The 16328-nt window shown below is 62.0% G+C and overlaps 1 protein-coding gene across 3 annotated transcripts in view; it reads left to right on the top strand.

Moving 5' to 3' along the window:
- Positions 1-498: 498 nt before the first annotated feature.
- Positions 499-16328, top strand: part of D2HGDH (D-2-hydroxyglutarate dehydrogenase) — a 23210-nt gene continuing 7380 nt past the window's right edge. Inside the window, exons 1-9 of one of the 3 annotated variants that reach the window (XM_060301543.2) lie at positions 499-697; positions 2269-2636; positions 7461-7518; positions 8955-9094; positions 9816-10009; positions 11143-11311; positions 13266-13409; positions 14703-14845; positions 16130-16295. In XM_060301543.2, the coding sequence (XP_060157526.1) occupies positions 2279-2636; positions 7461-7518; positions 8955-9094; positions 9816-10009; positions 11143-11311; positions 13266-13409; positions 14703-14845; positions 16130-16295 (1372 nt within the window). In that variant the 5' untranslated portion in view covers positions 499-697; positions 2269-2278. Of the gene's footprint in view, positions 698-1056; positions 1108-1214; positions 1504-2268; positions 2637-7460; positions 7519-8954; positions 9095-9815; positions 10010-11142; positions 11312-13265; positions 13410-14702; positions 14846-16129; positions 16296-16328 lie in introns of those variants that run through there. The other 2 variants (XM_030850244.3, XM_030850245.2) reach the window with 2 other exon arrangements.

The following is a 16328-nucleotide window of genomic DNA, read 5'->3' as shown; positions in this document are numbered from 1 at the left end:
AGCCAGACACGTACTGGAGATGCCTTGGTAGGACACGTGGGGGCCAGAGGGTGGGAAGAGAACTCTACTCTGGGTACTAGGGACTGTGTTAGTTATTGTAACAATGTAATTGAGGGTATTCCAGGGCTGAAAGAGCAAAAAGGGAGCATTGAGGTAACAGTCACTGGAGGAAGCGGCTGCCATCCCTAAGTCCGCGAGGGGCGGGGGCAGGGTAGGGGGAGGAAGTTGGAGTCTGGGTTTGGCTGCTTGGAGGGGCGCTGATTAGGATTCAGAGCTCGGAGGAGGGCCGGCCTCACGGCCACCTAGAGCAGGTGTTACTTGGGTGGCCCTGGGCCTCAGGAGCCCCGGGAAGGGGTGCCCCATGGAGCTGGGGCACCCCTGAGGGAACGTGATGCGGCTGGGAACTGGCACCCGTGCTGCTGGGGTGAGGAACATCCCTCAGCCCGGAAGCTTCCCCCCTCCCTTTGTCCCCCTTGGGTGGATGCACTGGAGCTGCAGACGGCAGCCCAGCACCGGGCAGGTGCAAACCTGAAGGGGCCGGAGGAGGCAGCAGGCCGGAGAGGCTTCTTCCCTCCTGGTGTGGTTCAGGCCTTCCTGCGGCCGGGTCACCAACCCAGACCAGCTCCTCTGAGGCCCCATCACTAAAGAATGCTTGGGCAGGCAGCTTCTGGAGCTCCTCGGGTTCGGCCTGCCTGCAGTGCGTACCTGACCTGCAGAGATGTCTGCCCTTCTGCAAGAGTGGGGGCCAGGGCGTCCCTGGGGCAGAGGAGGGGGGTGAGCCAGAGTCCCCTGGGGACCGCCCGTAGGACGAAGGAGTGAGCAGTTACGCTCTCACCCGGGGCCAGTCCTCGTGGAAGGGGTGGGAGGGTGCGCTGGGACCCCCACTAGCCGGTGCCAACGCGGGTCAAGGCCAGCTGACCCCACGTGGAAGCTGCATCAAGCTGCGCACCAGTGCGCAGGGGGCTGGAGGCATCAGGGGCGGGGCCCGGGGGCGGGGACGGGGCCCGGGGGCGGGGGCGGGGCGGGAGGCCTCCGGCGCAGGCGCAGTCCCGCCCGTCCAGCCCACTCTGGCTGCGGCGGCGCGAGGCCTGCGGCGGGGACGCGGACGTGAGTGCGTGCGCGCGGCCGCTCGGGGTCCGGGCTGAGGGGCTGCGGAGCTGCGGGGCTGCGGGGCGCGGGTCCGGGGCGGCGGGCGCGCGCAATTGCGGCGCGGCGGGCGCCCGCGGGGTCCTTGGGTCCGACCGCCCGGGCTGGTCCCGTCATGTGATCGCGCAGGCCGCGCGCCCCGGCCCCTCCGGAAGAGCCGGGGTGACTCAGCGCCGTCGGGTGCGCCGGGGCCACCGCGATTAGCCGTTGCTTCCCAGCCGGGGCGGCCCCTCCTGGCCCCGGGTGGTCACCTGTGGGCTGGCCCGACGGCCGTGGCCCCAAGCTCCTGGTCCCCGTCGGGGGTCCCAGAGAGTTCCTTTCCTGAGCTCGCCCACCTGTACTGCGTACCCCCTAACGGTGAGGGTCACCGTCCGTGGTTCATTTAATCCTCATCCCCACCGGTGAGGCACATGCTGCATCAAGGCACAGAGAGGCTCGTTCGTTTTCTCAGGGTCACACAGCGGGTGTGAACCCACGCGCGAACGCTGCCCTCGGTGCCGACTCAGGTTGTCTGAGCATCAGGTGACGTGGAAGTATCCAGAAAACGGCTGCTGCACCCCTCCCGCCTCTCCGGGGGGCTGCAGGGCTGCGTGGCGTTTGTGCGAATCCCAGCTCTCCCACCGTGGGCAGCCAGAGGAGCTTCCCCCCGCCCCCACTTTCTTTGATTCCGTGGTTCTTAAACTTGTAACATATCCACGAAACATAAGATTTATCATATTAACCATTTTTAAGTGTACAATTCAGTGATATCTGTCCCTTTCCTTTTAGCACCTTAACTCCTGGTTTGTTCTGAAGGAAGGGGGGTGAAAGGGAGATACGATTGTTGCAGGTGTTACAAGCTGACACCCAGGGGGGGCCTCAGCCAAGGGCGTACATCTCAGTGACTTGTCAGGAGGTGACTGCACACTGCATCAGGGTGAAGGCCTCGTGTCCCTTGTCCCCCCCCAGCCCACATCTCCCGGGTGGTCCAATCTCACTCCGCCACCACCACTGTGGAAAGTGTTGTCTGTTTCTGGACCTTTCCTGGGCCTGGGCTCTGCCGAGGTCTCTTCCCAGCAGGTGCTTCCCTTTCCGTTGCTCTGTAGTATTCCAGAGTTCCAGGTCCAGTCACTTGCTTTTCAGGGCAGGAGCGATGATGTCCCGTCTGGCACCCAGGCGGCCTGCGTGGCTCTTCTGGTGGCAGGCGGCCTGCCCTCAGGGAGTCTCTGCACAGCAGAGGACATGGGCAGGGGCGTCCAGGATCCCTGGGACAGGCAGCCCTTGGGGGGCCACGGGCACCAGCCCCCTCGTTCGAAGAGGCAGCTCCTCGGCATTCTCCTGTGCTCCCGAGGTGGTGCTGACCCGGGAGCGCTACTCCGTGCGGCGGCTGCCCTTCTCCGTGGTGTCTGAGGACGACCTGGCTGCCCTGGAGCGCATCGTCCCTGGCAGGGTCATCACAGACCCAGAGGAGCTGGAGGCCCCCAATGTGGACTGGCTGAGGACGGTCCGGGGTGAGTAAGGGTCTGTTCATGCTTCACACTTGGCGGGGTGGGTGGGCTTGAGAAACAGCGTGAGTTGAGGTGAGGCCAGTGAGGAGCTCTGGGTGGTGGCACATAACGCTTTTCTTATGCACGACGTCTACACATTAAAAGATGAAACAGCGCCTCCCCCCGCCCCCCGCCAGCTGCTCAGAGGTGGGTGTGTGTGTTAACTACTGCTCACTTCCCCTCAGCGCCTGCATTAGTCTCCCGGGGCCACCTGTGTAACAAAGAACCACAAACCAGGCTCAAAACGACACATTTATCCTCTCCGTTCTCAAGGCCAGAGTCTGAGATCCAGGCGTGGGCAGGGCTCCCTCCAGGGGGCCTGCGCTGTGACCGGCCGCGGTGGGTGTGCAGGCTGCCTCTTCCAGCTCTCGGGGGCTCCAGGAGACCTCGGCTCGTGACAGCATCACTCCAGTCTCTGCCTCTGTCCTCACATGGCCTCTCCCCTGTGTCCCCTCTCCATTCTCCTGTGAGGATGCCTGTCCTTGGATTGAGGTCACACCCTAATCAGGATGATCTCATCTCAGAGATCCTTAATTACACCTGTAAAGACGCTTTATCCGAATACGGTCACGTTCGCGGGTTCTGAGGGGTGGGAGGTGGACGCATCTTCTGGGAGGTGGACGCATCTTCTGGGAGGTGGACGCATCTTCTGGGAGGCCTGTTCTCCCCAGTGCAGCTTCCTCTCCTCCACTGTACCAGCGCTTCTCCTCCTGGACCCAGCGCACCCTCTTGATAACAGAGATTTCCTAATACCCTGTGTTCTCTTCTGAAATGATTTCAGAGATTACGTGACCTACTTCCGTGATGTTCTTGCTACAATATTAAGGAGAGCTAGAAGACAGGCAATTTACAACGTGGGGGCATATTTAAACCTGTAATTCCAGGACACGCTGGGCGGCCAGGTCCTCAGGCTGGGCTTGGATCCAGCGCACTCGGGACTGAAAAAGAGTAGTGGAGGGTGTGCTGTGCTGTTTACTCGGACACTCTGAGGGCTGTGCTGCCGGCGGGAAAACCTCCGAGTGAGGTTCCAAACCACAGTGCAGAGTCTTGAGCGAGTGGAACTGGGGCGGAGGCGCAGATAACGGGGCGGTCCTGCCCCTGTGGGAGGCCCGAGACGTTGGACAACCTTCGGCTCTACTTCTCTGCCGGGGCGCCCTCGAGTGGAAGGGTGTCCAGCCCCGCCTTGCCCACAGGGGCGGCACTGCCCTGCTGAGAGGCCCCGCCCAGCAGGCAGTGATCCTGGAGGCCGGAGAGGGTGATGCCCGCCCCCGCTCCGCCAGGCCGTTCGCGGTCCCACCTTGGTGCTACTGTCTGGGCAGACAGACCTCAGTGCCCAGCCCCACGCAGGGCGCCCCACCTGCTCGTCCCCGAGGCCCGCGTGCCCATGCTCTGGGGTGCCCTGAGCGGGCGGCGGCTGCAGTCTCCTGGGGGCCTTCCTCCCCATCAGCCACCTACCTGGGGGCTGGGCAGTGGGCAGCCTGCCCTACGTGCCCATGTGGAGGACCCCTGCGGGCTTCCTGTCTCCTTGAGTTCGGGGGGCCGCGCTGGGCCTGCTCAGCTGTGAGTCCAAGGGCTCAGGGCCCAGCGGCTGCTCAGTGGGCGTCTGTTGGGGTACTTGGTGAATTTTTGTCTAAATACCCCTTTATGCGGCTTTCTTTTGGAGAGAAAGCCTGTCTAAATTTTTGATCATTTTAATCTCAGAGTTACGTAGAAAATGTAAGCTAGCAAAAGCTGATTAGGGTCTTTTAATTTTTCTTAAAAAGTGAGATTTTATTTGAAATGGAAGCTTATTGAACATTTCTTCCTTCAAAACTTAGACCACTCGCTCATGGGTTAACCCTACAAACTTTGCGCCTGCACCGAGTGAAAGGCTGGGGCCCTGGATGTGCAGAGGGACAGGAGGCTGACCTGGGGGTGGCAGCAGGAGCAGGGGCTGGGCTGCGCTCCACATGGCCGTGAGCGCCCTGGAGGCCCCCCCAGCACAGGCCGTTTTCTCCGACCTGGGAAAGCCTCTGGAAGGGCGTGCCTAGAGCAGGGACAGCCAGCCAAAGCCTCAGAGCAGGGCTGCACTGGGCTCCTTGGAGGAGCCATGAGACCTGAGACCGCATGAGCGGCCCGAGTGGATGGCTGGCGGGAGGAGGTCGGGGAGGGGCGGGTCAGCGAGGCCTCGAGGGCCCTGTGTGTCCTGACCTTTCCTGCCCGCTGATGGGGAGTGCGGCCGGAGGGCCACGGCGGAGGGGGCCGCAGTGGGTGTGCGAGGGCCCGGGTGCCCGGGCGGGGGGCTGGCCGCTGAGTAACGGTTGGCTCAGGTGTGTCTGGAAGGGAGGTTGGCTGACGGCTGGATGAGGGTGTGAGGGAACGACGGCAGGCACGCAGGGACATTTGGCCTGAGCAGTAGCAAAAACTGGACCCGTCTGCTGAGTTGATGCGGAGAGTGACCGGAGGAGGGTGGATCTGTGCAGGGAGAACCAGGAGTTTGGGTTTGGACGTGTTCCTGTGGCCACGCAAGGGGGCCTGTCGGGCCGTGGAGCAAGCTAGTCTGAGGTCTAGGGCGGGGACGCAACGGCCTTCCGAGGAGGCTGATGACCGCTGTGTCCAGTGGAGGGGCGAGGGGCCCGCCGAAGGGGCGTGGCACCAGGGGCCGGGGGAAGAAAGGCAGGGAGGTGGGGTCGTGGGGTCAGATGCGGCCGCACGGACAGGCTGAGACGGGCCACATGGGCATCCTTGGGGACACGTGGGAGGTTCTCCATGGTGTGAAGGGGATGCATGCGCCCCTGGAGCCGGTCCTGGGGTGTGAGGGGCCAGGAGGGTCAGAGAAGTGGGTGAGGCTTGCAGGGCTCGGGGGTCAAGTGAAGGGACTTTTCGTCTTTAGTTCTAGGATGAGAGCGCCGTCTCAGCAGGTTTGTGGTGTCATCGGGGATGAGCAGGTGGAGAGGGAAACGTGGATGACACAGGGACAGGAGGGACGTCCTCGAGGAAGCGTCGGGGGGCCACAGTCCCAGGGGTTGTGCGGATGCTGGAGCGGGGGCAGCCTGTTCTGCGGGCCACTGGACGCCCCGAGGCCAGGTCTCAGTCCTGCTGTTGACAGTCTCCATGGCCCGGCCAGCAGGCTCCTGCAGAGGGCGGGCAGGAGGTCCTGGGCCTCAGCTCTGCCCCGTCGTGTGCAAGCAGCCCCGACATACGACACATGCAGGGGGCGGCAGCCGGGCATGCTGTGCTGACCCTGAGGTCGGTGGGCACTGACATCCCCAGGACTCGCTGGGAGACCGAGAACCCGGGGCGCCGCCAGGTTTGTGTGCGTGAGGAGGGCGCCTGGACGAGGCCCCAGGGGAGGAGGACTCCTCTGGCACCCCAAGCCCGGAGGCATCCTGAGGGAGGGAGAGGGGTCAGTGCCCTAGGGCTGCAGGGGAAGCAGAGACAAGAGGCGGGAGTGCCGGAGCAGCTGCGCCAGGAGGCCGGGGCGCTCAGGAGGCCAGGAAAGCGGATGGGGGGGAGGCACCTGGAAACGCTGGGATGCTGCAGGTGGTGGGTGGGGTGCTGAGCGAGCCTGGATCCAGGGCGGTCCCCCTGCAGGGACGGCCCCAGAGCACTGTGAGGGTGCTGAGAGGGAGGAAGGCCGCAGCGGGGTGGTGTCCGGAGCCTGTGCAGCCGGGCTTTCCACCTGTCCCCTCACTGGCCTGCGCGTCCCGGCCTGTCTGGGCTGGACGCTCCTTCCCTCCAGTCCTGGGCGGTTCCCCCGAGTTGCCTCTGATGATTCTCTGCTCTGTGCTCCGTTCTCTTTGTAGGCTCCCCTTATTAACACGTTGGACCGTTTTCTTATCCTTTCCCCCGTGAGAAAGTAAACTTCCCAGGGGCGGGAGAACTCGTCTGTTTTTATTCTCTGTGCCCATCACAGGGCACAGAGGGTGGGCGCTCAGGTGTTGCTGAGAAACAGTGTGTGAGTGAAACCGACAGAGCCTCGGGGGTGACCAGGGTCCCTGGACTGTGCTGTCCTGAAGGATCTGGGTGCCAAACAGCCAGCTGCCTGGGCAGGCACAGTCCATTTGATGAACAGCAAGTGAGAAATGGCTTTCAGAATAAAAAGGGTAAGGTAGCAACCACAGCCCACTCTCAGAGCTCCATGAAATCGCTGGCCAGCAGGAACACCTGCTAGATGCCCTGCTGCCCTCCTGCAGCCTCTTAGCCACTTAAAGAACTGATACTTCCCACAAAATTGAAAGGGTGGGAAGACACTTGATTGTCTTGGAGACAGTGGTCAGCAATGCCGACAGACGAGGCCACGCTGGACATCAAATAAATCGTGGCAGCAAAGAATTGTAACCAATGAACAACCTAAGAACCCATGAGCCCGCCCGGCTGTGATTAAATAGCCAAGGACACAAATACATGAGAGGGAAGGGGATGGATGCATTTAGAAACATCACCTCTGGTACCTGTCCTGAGAACAGATTCAGGTAAGGATGATTCACAGGCGACCGTTTGCGGGGCGACAGAGTATCGACGTAGCCTCAAGTGTCTCTGCGCGAGACCCGTATTAAATTACAAGGGAAACCCAGTAACCTTCAGTGGGGAAGGCGGGCAGACGCCCCTACCCTGGGGCCCTGCCAGCCTGCTTCCCAGGGCCCAGATCAGGAACACAGACCACCACCCGCTGGCCCTCCGCCCCCTCCAGCTGGAGACGGGCCGCTCCTGCCGTCGGGTTTTGGTCCTTGAGGTTTGTGGGCCAGCTCCGCCAGGAGGTGGGACGCAGCCCTGCCGCGGGGTGACCGCGCGGCTTCTGTCTTGCAGGCTCCAGCAAGGTGCTGCTGAGGCCCCGGACGTCCCAGGAGGTGGCGCACATCCTCAGGTACACGCCCTGCCCACCCTCCCTCCTGCGTTGCTCACCCATGGTTTCCTCACAGGCACAGGACACAGAACAGGCAGACCCCGTGAAGTGGACAGTGACCGGGGCCGGGGAGGTGGCAGGGGCAGTGCCAGCCTGAGCAGGGCTGAGCCCGGAATCTTGGACCCTTGGGGTACCAGCTGGGCCTTGGGTGGGGAGCGGCTGCAGACTCGAAGGGCAGGGCAGGGAAGGAGACGGACCTTTTCTTGAGAAATGTGTTCTTTGATGTTTTGTATCAATACGTTCTCGTGTTGATTATAGAAAAATTGGAAAACGTACAAAACCATAAAGAAAAAAGTGCGAAAGCAGCCAGTAATTTCCCCTCAAAGAAAACCACCGGTGACATTCTGGTGTGTTAGCTCAGCATCTTTCTCGCGGGGGTGAGGGTTTTTAAACGTTACCACGTTGTATCTACAGTGTCAGCGGCTTTTTTCCCTTCCGTTTGGCAATATCCGTGCCCATCTCTTGTTGCTAATTATTCTTCCACGCCTCTGTCATTGCATGGAAGGTGTGCGCCCTGTGAGTGCTCTGTCCCCATGGTGGCACGTTGAGGTGTGTCCAGTGCTTCAGAATAGCTGGCAGGTGGGCGGGCGCCCCGGCCTTCTCTGTCAGAGCCACGGCTGGAGGCTGACTGCATGGCAGGTGGCTTTTTTTTTTTTTTTTTTTTTGCGGAACGTGGGCCTCTCACTGTTGTGGCCTCTCCCGCTGCGGAGCACAGGCTCCGGACGCGCAGGCTCAGCAGCCATGGCTCACGGGCCCAGCCGCTCTGTGGCATGTGGGATCTTCCCAGAACGGGGCATGAACCCATGTACCCTGCATCGGCAGGCGGACTCTCAACCACTGTGCCACCAGGGGAGCCCGGCAGGCGGCGTTTTTGACGCACGTGGGCAGCCTGCCTCTCGGGGCACGTGCCCTGCTGCCCAAATCCTGACCCAATGGGGCGCTTGTCGCTTCAGGCCTTTGCACAGCGGGAGCCTGGTTGGGGACGAGGTGCTACTGATGAGTCTGACGTAGGTCTGGAAGGTGGTGGGCGAGGGAAGGGCATGCGGCCAAGGTTAAAGGAGAGAGGAGACGTGGGGCGTGGAGGTGGGAGGGAGCCCCGAGTGCCTGGGGGCTGCGGTTCTTCAGGTAACAGGGAGGGCTGCAGCTGTTGCTCGGACTGTCTGTACTTGGAGGACTGGCATCGCAGGGCAGCCGGGGCCTCAGCCGTGCTCTGGGAAGATGCTGGCCGCCAGCTCCCCAGGTGGCTGTGTGATGGACGTTTGTCCTGTCAGACTCCCACTGTGCGTGGGGGCCGAGGAGGCACCCCCTCGAGGCTGCGGCAGGAGGGCCCCGAGAGTATCCCCCTGGGCCGGTGGTGTGGGAAAGGGGCCCTGACGCTGGTCCTGTGCGTGTCCCAGGTACTGTCACGAGAGGAACCTGGCCGTGAGCCCACAGGGGGGCAACACGGGCATGGTGGGGGGCAGTACCCCCGTCTTTGATGAGATCATCGTGTCCACCGCCCTCATGAACCAGATCGTCAGCTTCCACAACGTGTCTGGTAAGGCCAGCTGTCGTCAGGACCATCCCTCTCAGCTGCGGGGCTGGGCCGTGGGGAACCCGGGCCTGCGGGGGGCCCAGACGCCACCACCACTCCACCCGAGCCGGGCCCCCGGGTGCGTCTGGAGGGGGGTTGTTATTTAGTTGGTTACTGGGGTGACTCACCCCCTGGGCTTGACCTGTTCCTGCGGCCCCTTCAGATTGACATTTCCTGGCCGTGCCGGCCCTTCCCGGGGCGTGCAAGGCGTCTAAGGCGCTCCGTGCTCATGAAGCTCGGGGCTCAGCAACGGCGAGTTGGTGCCTCGGGCAGGACATACGGGTGGATCGTGCTGTCTGGCAGGGGCACCTGGACACTGGGCGGTGTCGAGCAGCACCCTGGCCTCCACCCACTCGATGCCAGCGGCCCCTCCAGCCCAGATCGCCTCCAGGATTGTCACGTGTCCCCAGGGGCAGAATCACCCCCACGGTCGAGGGCCACGGCCTTGTAGCAGCCCTCCGCTTGCGGCTCCCTGGCGTAATAAGCGCGTGGGTGTGGGTGTGGGTGGTGTATGTGAGGTGTTTCTCCTCCATTTCGCCTCACTGTTGTTTTCTTTTCTCATGAAGGCATCTTCTGGGGAGGGGGGGGGACACGCCCCTTTTCCTCCTCGCCCGGGTTCCGGGTGGACGCCCCTTCTGGGGGTCCTGAGCTGAGAGTCCCCGCGGGCGCTCTGGTTGCTTGGCAGGGGTCCTGGTCTGCCAGGCGGGCTGCGTCCTGGAGGAGCTGAGCCGGTATGTGGAGGAGCGGGGCTTTGTCGTGCCGCTGGACCTCGGGGCGAAGGGCAGCTGCCACATCGGGGGGAACGTGGCGACCAACGCAGGCGGCCTGCGGTTGCTGCGATACGGCTCGCTGCGGGGGACGGTCCTGGGCCTGGAAGTGGTGAGCTGGGGACACTGTCGCGGCTCAGCGCTGGCCCTGCTTCCAGGGACACCTGGCTGGGCTCGCTCTGGTCCCCAGGTCGGTCCCAGGGTGGCTGACTTTCCCAGTGGTCAGCATGCGAGGTCTCTGGGTGAGACCCCCTGTCAGGTCCACCCTTGCTCCCTGCAGACACCTGGGGTGGTGCAGGCCCAGCATGGGGGCTGCCCTCTTGGGCCCCGGGTGGCGCAGGTGCACGAGGCCACCTCGGGGATGGGGCCTCGTCCCAGCCTGGAGATCCAGGTTCCCACTGTACCAGCCCCGGTCTCCTCTCGGTCCCACCAGGGCCTTGGGGGTTACACGAAGCACCCCGCGTTCTGGCTTCCCACGAGGTGATGGCGTGTCCGCTGCCCTCCTGTCCCTGTGAGGAGCTGCCGTGGGAAGCCCGAGCAGCTTCCCGGACCAGCAGCATTCTGCCCTCCAGCTTCCTGGTAGCTCGTGCTCAGACGAGCCCCGTGGCGCCACTGTCACCACCCCTAGGGCTGTTGAGTCTGTGAAGCACACCTCAGGGCTTTCTAAAGCAAGGGCCCTCCGTTTACCCAAGGAGGGAACGACTTGCATCTGCTAAGTCACGAGGCTCCTGTAGCTTTGTCCTCTGGACGCCGGTTATTTTTATTGTAACTCACTGTCTCATTTTCACAAGCTGTTTCACTAAGCTTCTGACTAAATGAACCAAGCAAGACTCAGGACGGGCCTACAGAGCATGACTGCGGGGCCTGTGGATGAGCAGTGCAGGGGTGGGGGGCCTGATGCACTGCCACTCTCTGCCCTACTCCTCCCCGGGTGCGCCCTCCGGCACCCCAGGTGTGCCCTGCTTTGGGCCAGCTTCCCTTGAGAACTGGGCCCTGAGGTTCCTGATCGTGGTGGGGGTGGGGATCGTCACTGCACCCGGGGAAGAGAAGCCCCTCTTTCAGCCTGTTGGGGTGACTTCAGGCCTGGTGCCACCCTAGGGACCCCTGTGTTCCTGGACCAAAGTGGGGCGGGGGGCTGATGACTGGCTCAGCTTTCTCAGGGTGCCCTGGGCTGGGTCGGCCTCCCCAGGGCATCTGTTGGGGCCGTGGGCTGATGCAAGAGTGCCCGTCTCTGCTCCCTCCCAGGTACTGGCCGACGGCACCATCCTTAACTGCCTCACATCCCTGCGGAAGGACAACACGGGCTATGACCTGAAGCAGCTTTTCATCGGGTCGGAGGGCACCCTGGGGGTCATCACCGCCGTGTCCATCTTGTGTCCGCCCAAGCCCAGCGCTGTGAACGTGGCTTTCCTCGGTAGGTGCCCTCCGTCTGCCTCTCGAGCGGGTTCTCAGGCTGAGCTGCCGTGTGCGGTCCCTCCTGTTTCTCTGGGCTTCTCGCTGTTTCCAAAGGGTCTGGGACCTGGCCTCGTTGGTGTCCACGGTGGGGTCTGGGCAGAGCACACACTCTATTCTGTAACAAAACTGGGGCTTTGCCCGTTTTATCCACCTGCCGTTTGTTACTTAGGCAGCTTATGCAGTAAGATTCACAGGGAAATGATGTGGTTTGGCGCGAGATCAAGGGCATGAGTCTGTTCATCACAGGGTTGGGGGGGCAGTAATTAGTCCCCTCTGTAAGCCAGCCGCTGGCCTCCCCTGTCTTGGACCACCTGTCTCTGCGAACGCGTTGGGACATTTCCCTCGCCGGCCGTTCACGTTCTCTGCTTCCCTTCAGAGCAGGCTTGAAAAACGGGCTCACGTCTACTTTGTTCCGATCCCTCCATCACCTGTTTGCATCTCCTTTCCCGCCGTCGTTCAGCTGCGTTAGGTTAACTGCAGCCTCCGCTCCTCTGCTGGTCCAGAGGCCCATCTCTGGGAGGTCCCGGCACCTTGCCCGGCGGCGGGACGCAGGGGCCCCAGTGGCTCCCACCACGCGCGGGCTCTCGTCTTGAGCCCATCAGTCTCCGGTCTCTGGTGGTCCTTTTACTGTTATTTTCCACACGTGCCATTTTCTTCGTCCCCTGCGTCAGGCCTTCCTGCAGAGGCCACGTGCCTTATGAACACGTCCTCCGTCGTTTCCTGTCGTGGACGCCTGCTGCTGAGTCCTCGCTTTGAGTCTGTCCCAAACCATCTCCCTTTCACCCCATTCTTGGAAGACACTCTGGCGAGCACAGGCTGGCATCTGTGCCCTTTCGTCCTGTTGAGGGCGCACCTCCGCGTGGCTCCGTGGCTGTTGGTGACGCCAGCCAGCCGTCCTCTGCTGCCGCTGCTCTGAGGGACTCTCTCTCTTTTTCTTTGGCCGATTTAAAGATTTTCTCTTTACCTTTGGCGTTTTATGGGTCTCGTTATGTCGTGTGTGAGAGTACGTTTCTTTTTCTCTCTGGGTTTCCTGAACTTCTTAAACCCATGGCTTGGTTCTCTCACTTCCATAAGTTTCCTGCCACCCCCCGTCGTCAGCGGTTGCCCCCGTTTTGCTCCCCTCTCAGGACTGCGATTAGACGCACGATAGAGCCTATCAATCCGTCCACCCTCCCTGTGTCTTCCCTGCACCCGAGTTTCCATCCTGTCTCACTCTGTGATGCATTCTGGAAGGTTTCTTCTGATCTGTATCCAGTTCACTAACGCTCCCTGCGGCTGGGGTTCATGTATCGCCAAACCCGCCATGTCCAGCCCTGCGTCCAGCCGGGGGTCCTGCACGTGTCCCTTGGGCCTCAGCCCCTGAGCTTCACTCGCGGGATCTTCTCTCCAGACCCTCCTCCCTGACCTCCACACGACCTCTCAGTGCCTTCCCATCCCTGCCCTGAAAGGCCAAGTGTGCCCACCCCTCCCCGCCTGCTGACATATCCACGTCCCCTCTCTGCCTTGGGCCGCTTGGTGGTCAGCTCCAGGCACCGGGACACCACGGGGAGCTCGGGGGTCAGTACATGTGCCTTGAATGACTTGCTGGGCCCTGGGTGTTGTCAGAGACGCACAGCTAAGCCGTTTTCCGGGGCGGCCCGTTGCTGGCCCTGTGTCTGTGGACTTTCCAAGTGGCTTTCCTGAGCGTCGGGGCTCTCAGGCAGCCTTTTCTCTTCCTCTTCGATGCCTGTGACCTACGACGTGGTGGCTGACCCGGGTGGCTTGTCCCGCTCTGCGAGGCTGCCCAGCTCAGCATCGCTGTTGCCAGGAGACGGGTTGGTTTTGCTGCTTGAAAGGGGGCTCAGGTGGGCCCGTAGGTGAGGCCCTGCCTCTGCATGACCAGCTCAACTGTCCTTTTTCCATGTCTGTTGCAGGCTGTCCTGGCTTTGCTGAGGTTTTGCAGACCTTCTGCACCTGCAGGGGCATGCTGGGTGAGATCCTGTCCGCATTCGAGTTCATGGACGCCGAGTGCATGAAGCTGGTCGGGCTCCACCTCCATCTCGCCTGCCCCGTGCAAGGTACTGTCCCCGCCCACTGGCAGCGCCCACCGCCCCTATTGTGCCGTTTGATGTGTGGGCTGATCGGAGCCTCCGTCCCGTCCGTGAAGTAGGAGGTGGCAGGGAGCGTCGCCACGGTTCCGGCGTCCCTGTAGCTGTTGAGAGCAGAATTCTCCCTGAAATTCGTTTTACGTGCGCTCCCGGAGTTCAGTCAAAGGCTGTCGGTCGTGCCGTAGCCCTGGGGTCTTTGGAACAGCCAGATGCACACTCAGGGGCGCCCCCCCGGCTCCTGCACTGGGAGACGTGTCATCGCATGAAGTGCTGGCCCTCGGAGCTCAGCCAGCTCGTTCTGCTTTGCCGGTGAGCTCGTCATGCCCAGGTCTTTAGTCCGCGCTCTGTGTAAAGCTAAGTCCGTGCAGCTGTACACCTGGGTATTTTCACTTCTGGAATCGACCCGGAAGAAATGATCGTTGTCTTACCCCAGGCTGCCCTAACAGAACACTACAGCCTTAAAGAAGGAAATTTATTGCCCCTGGTTCTGGAGGCTGCAAGTCCAAGACCAGGGTTCCATCGGGGTTGGGTTCTGGTGAAAGTCCTCACGGGGCGTCTTCTGTGTGTGTGTGGGAGAGACCTCTGGAGTGTCTTCCTATTCCCATGAGGGCACCTGAAAGATCAGGGCCCCACTCTTAGGACCTCATTTAACCTGAATTACATCCCTGAAGGCCTAATTTCCAAATACAGTCACATAAGAGGTGGATTAGGGCTTCACCGTGGGAATTTGGGGTGGGCGGTTACACAGTTCAGTCCATAATAGTCATAAGTGTGGAAAGAACTTTATGCCTTAAGTTTTTACTGAGGCATTTGTTTTCGTATAAAATAGGAAACCACCTGTCCAGGGTAGAGAAATAAGACATGTACGACCGTTGGAAAGACGGAGGGTCCCTGGGGGTGGGGAGCGAAGGGTCCCTGGAGGGACAGAAGATCTCTGGATGGTTGGAGGGCTCCTGGGGTGTTATCGGCCATTGCAAAGCGCTGGGCCTCCCCTTTAGCGCACAGTTTGGTAAGAGGGGTCCCTGGGGCGCCCCCACCCCATCCAGACACCAAAAGTACAGCTTTGTGCTGTCTCCAGGGGGCCTGGCTTCTCTTACAGTGAAAGACCTATTTTTAAACTGTCTGAAATTCAACCCGCGTAGCCAGCGGCTGCTCTGTGGGCAACATGAGCGCCGTCAGGGGTACCAGAGCTGCGGCTGGCCTAGACCTGTCCTAGCTCTTGGCCAACTGCTTTCCCCTCCGCTTTCCCTCTGCCCCCTCCAGAAAGTCCGTTCTACGTCCTCATCGAGACCTCGGGCTCCGGGGCGGGGCACGATGCGGAGAAGCTGAGCGGCTTCCTGGAGCAGGTGCTGGGCTCGGGGCTGGTGACCGACGGGACCCTGGCCACCGATCAGAGGAGGATCAAGGTGTGTGAAGGCTGAGGCCCTCGTCCTTCCCGTGACGCCTGCAGTTAGATTGTGGGTTGTGGCTGAGCGTGAGCACGTGTCCCCAGCCGGGCCATCTGTCTGGGCTGGGTGCCCCATCCCTGGGGGTTGGTGCCACCTGTCTCGGTGGCCCCTCTGGTCCTGCCCTGTCTGGGCTGCTGGCTCCACAGCCCCGTTCTCAAACGTCGGTGCCAGGGGCCCAGCTGGGTGACACAGGAGGGGGCTGGGCCAGCATCCTTCCTGGGTGGGTGAGGGGTCAGGAGGAAGTCCCTGAAGGGACATTTTGAGCACAGATGGATGCGGGGTGGGGAGTGAGTTACCTGTGCGGTGCACAAAGGCCCTGAGGGGGCTGGTGCCTGCCGTGTTCCAGACAGAACTTTCTGGAGAGGGTGGGATTGGAGCACAGTGAGAGGGAGTGGGCAGACGAGGGGGCAGCAGGACTTGGGGCTGCACCAGGACGTGATGGACATGAGTGGGGCTCGAGGAGCCTCTGGGCACAGGGGACAGGCGGGACCAGCCGTGCAGGGATGTGGCTGGACTCCAGGTGTGTGCGAGCAGCAGGTGCCGAGTGACCCTCTGCTGTAGAAGTCTGTGAGAGAGCCGGGGAGATCCGGACGCTGCCCGGATGTTCCGCGGTGGCGAGGAATTATTGTTATTATTTCAGGGGTGATCATTGCACTGGGGGTATGTTAAAAAAGCAAGAGAAAGGAGTTTTTGCCTTGCCGAGGAGGTTGGTTTGCCGAGAGGTTTCCTGAAATGGGGAGTGGGGGGTTTAGGGCAGGGCAGGGATGAGGCCCAAGTGGGACGGGCATTCCCAGGCCCTCTGTTCTCTCACGCGACAGGGAAGGCGTTCTCGCGAAGGACAGCGTGACCATGATGAGGCCGCCCTGCCTCTCTGCTCCCTCAGTCCTTCCCCGTGTCCCCAGGCCCGGGATGTCCCCCTGTCTGCCCGGGATGTCCCCCTGTCTGCCATGGTCCTCCCGCACCTGCTCTCCCCCGACCCTCGCTTGGGGCCCCATGGGGGATCAGTTCTGATTGTCCCGAGAGGGGCCCTGGGTGCCTGGGTCCCGGGGGCCAGCCCGTGGCCTCATTCGGGGACCTTGTCCCATGTGGACTCTGGGACAGAAGCCACACACCTGTCACGACGCAGAACGTTTCTGTCACCCAGAGGGTTTCCTCGCCTCGCGACCCCGCGGTCACCCCACAGCAACGCAGCATCGCTGCCCTGCCCGCCGCAGGTGACCGTGCCCGTCCCCTCACTTCCAGATGCTGTGGGCCCTGAGGGAGAGGATCACCGAGGCCCTGAGCCGGGACGGCTACGTGTACAAGTACGACCTCTCGCTGCCCCTGGATAGGCTCTACGACCTCGTGAGCGACCTGCGGGCCCGCCTCGGCTTGCACGCCAAGCACGTGGTGGGCTACGGCCACCTGGGTGAGCGCGGCCCGCGGTGCGGGTGGAGACCCT

This window comes from Globicephala melas, chromosome 7 (assembly GCF_963455315.2).
Source record: "Globicephala melas chromosome 7, mGloMel1.2, whole genome shotgun sequence".
Classification (NCBI taxonomy): domain Eukaryota; kingdom Metazoa; phylum Chordata; class Mammalia; order Artiodactyla; family Delphinidae; genus Globicephala; species Globicephala melas.
The sequence above is the reverse complement of the archived record's forward strand: the minus strand, read 5'-3'. Positions and strand labels throughout refer to the sequence as shown.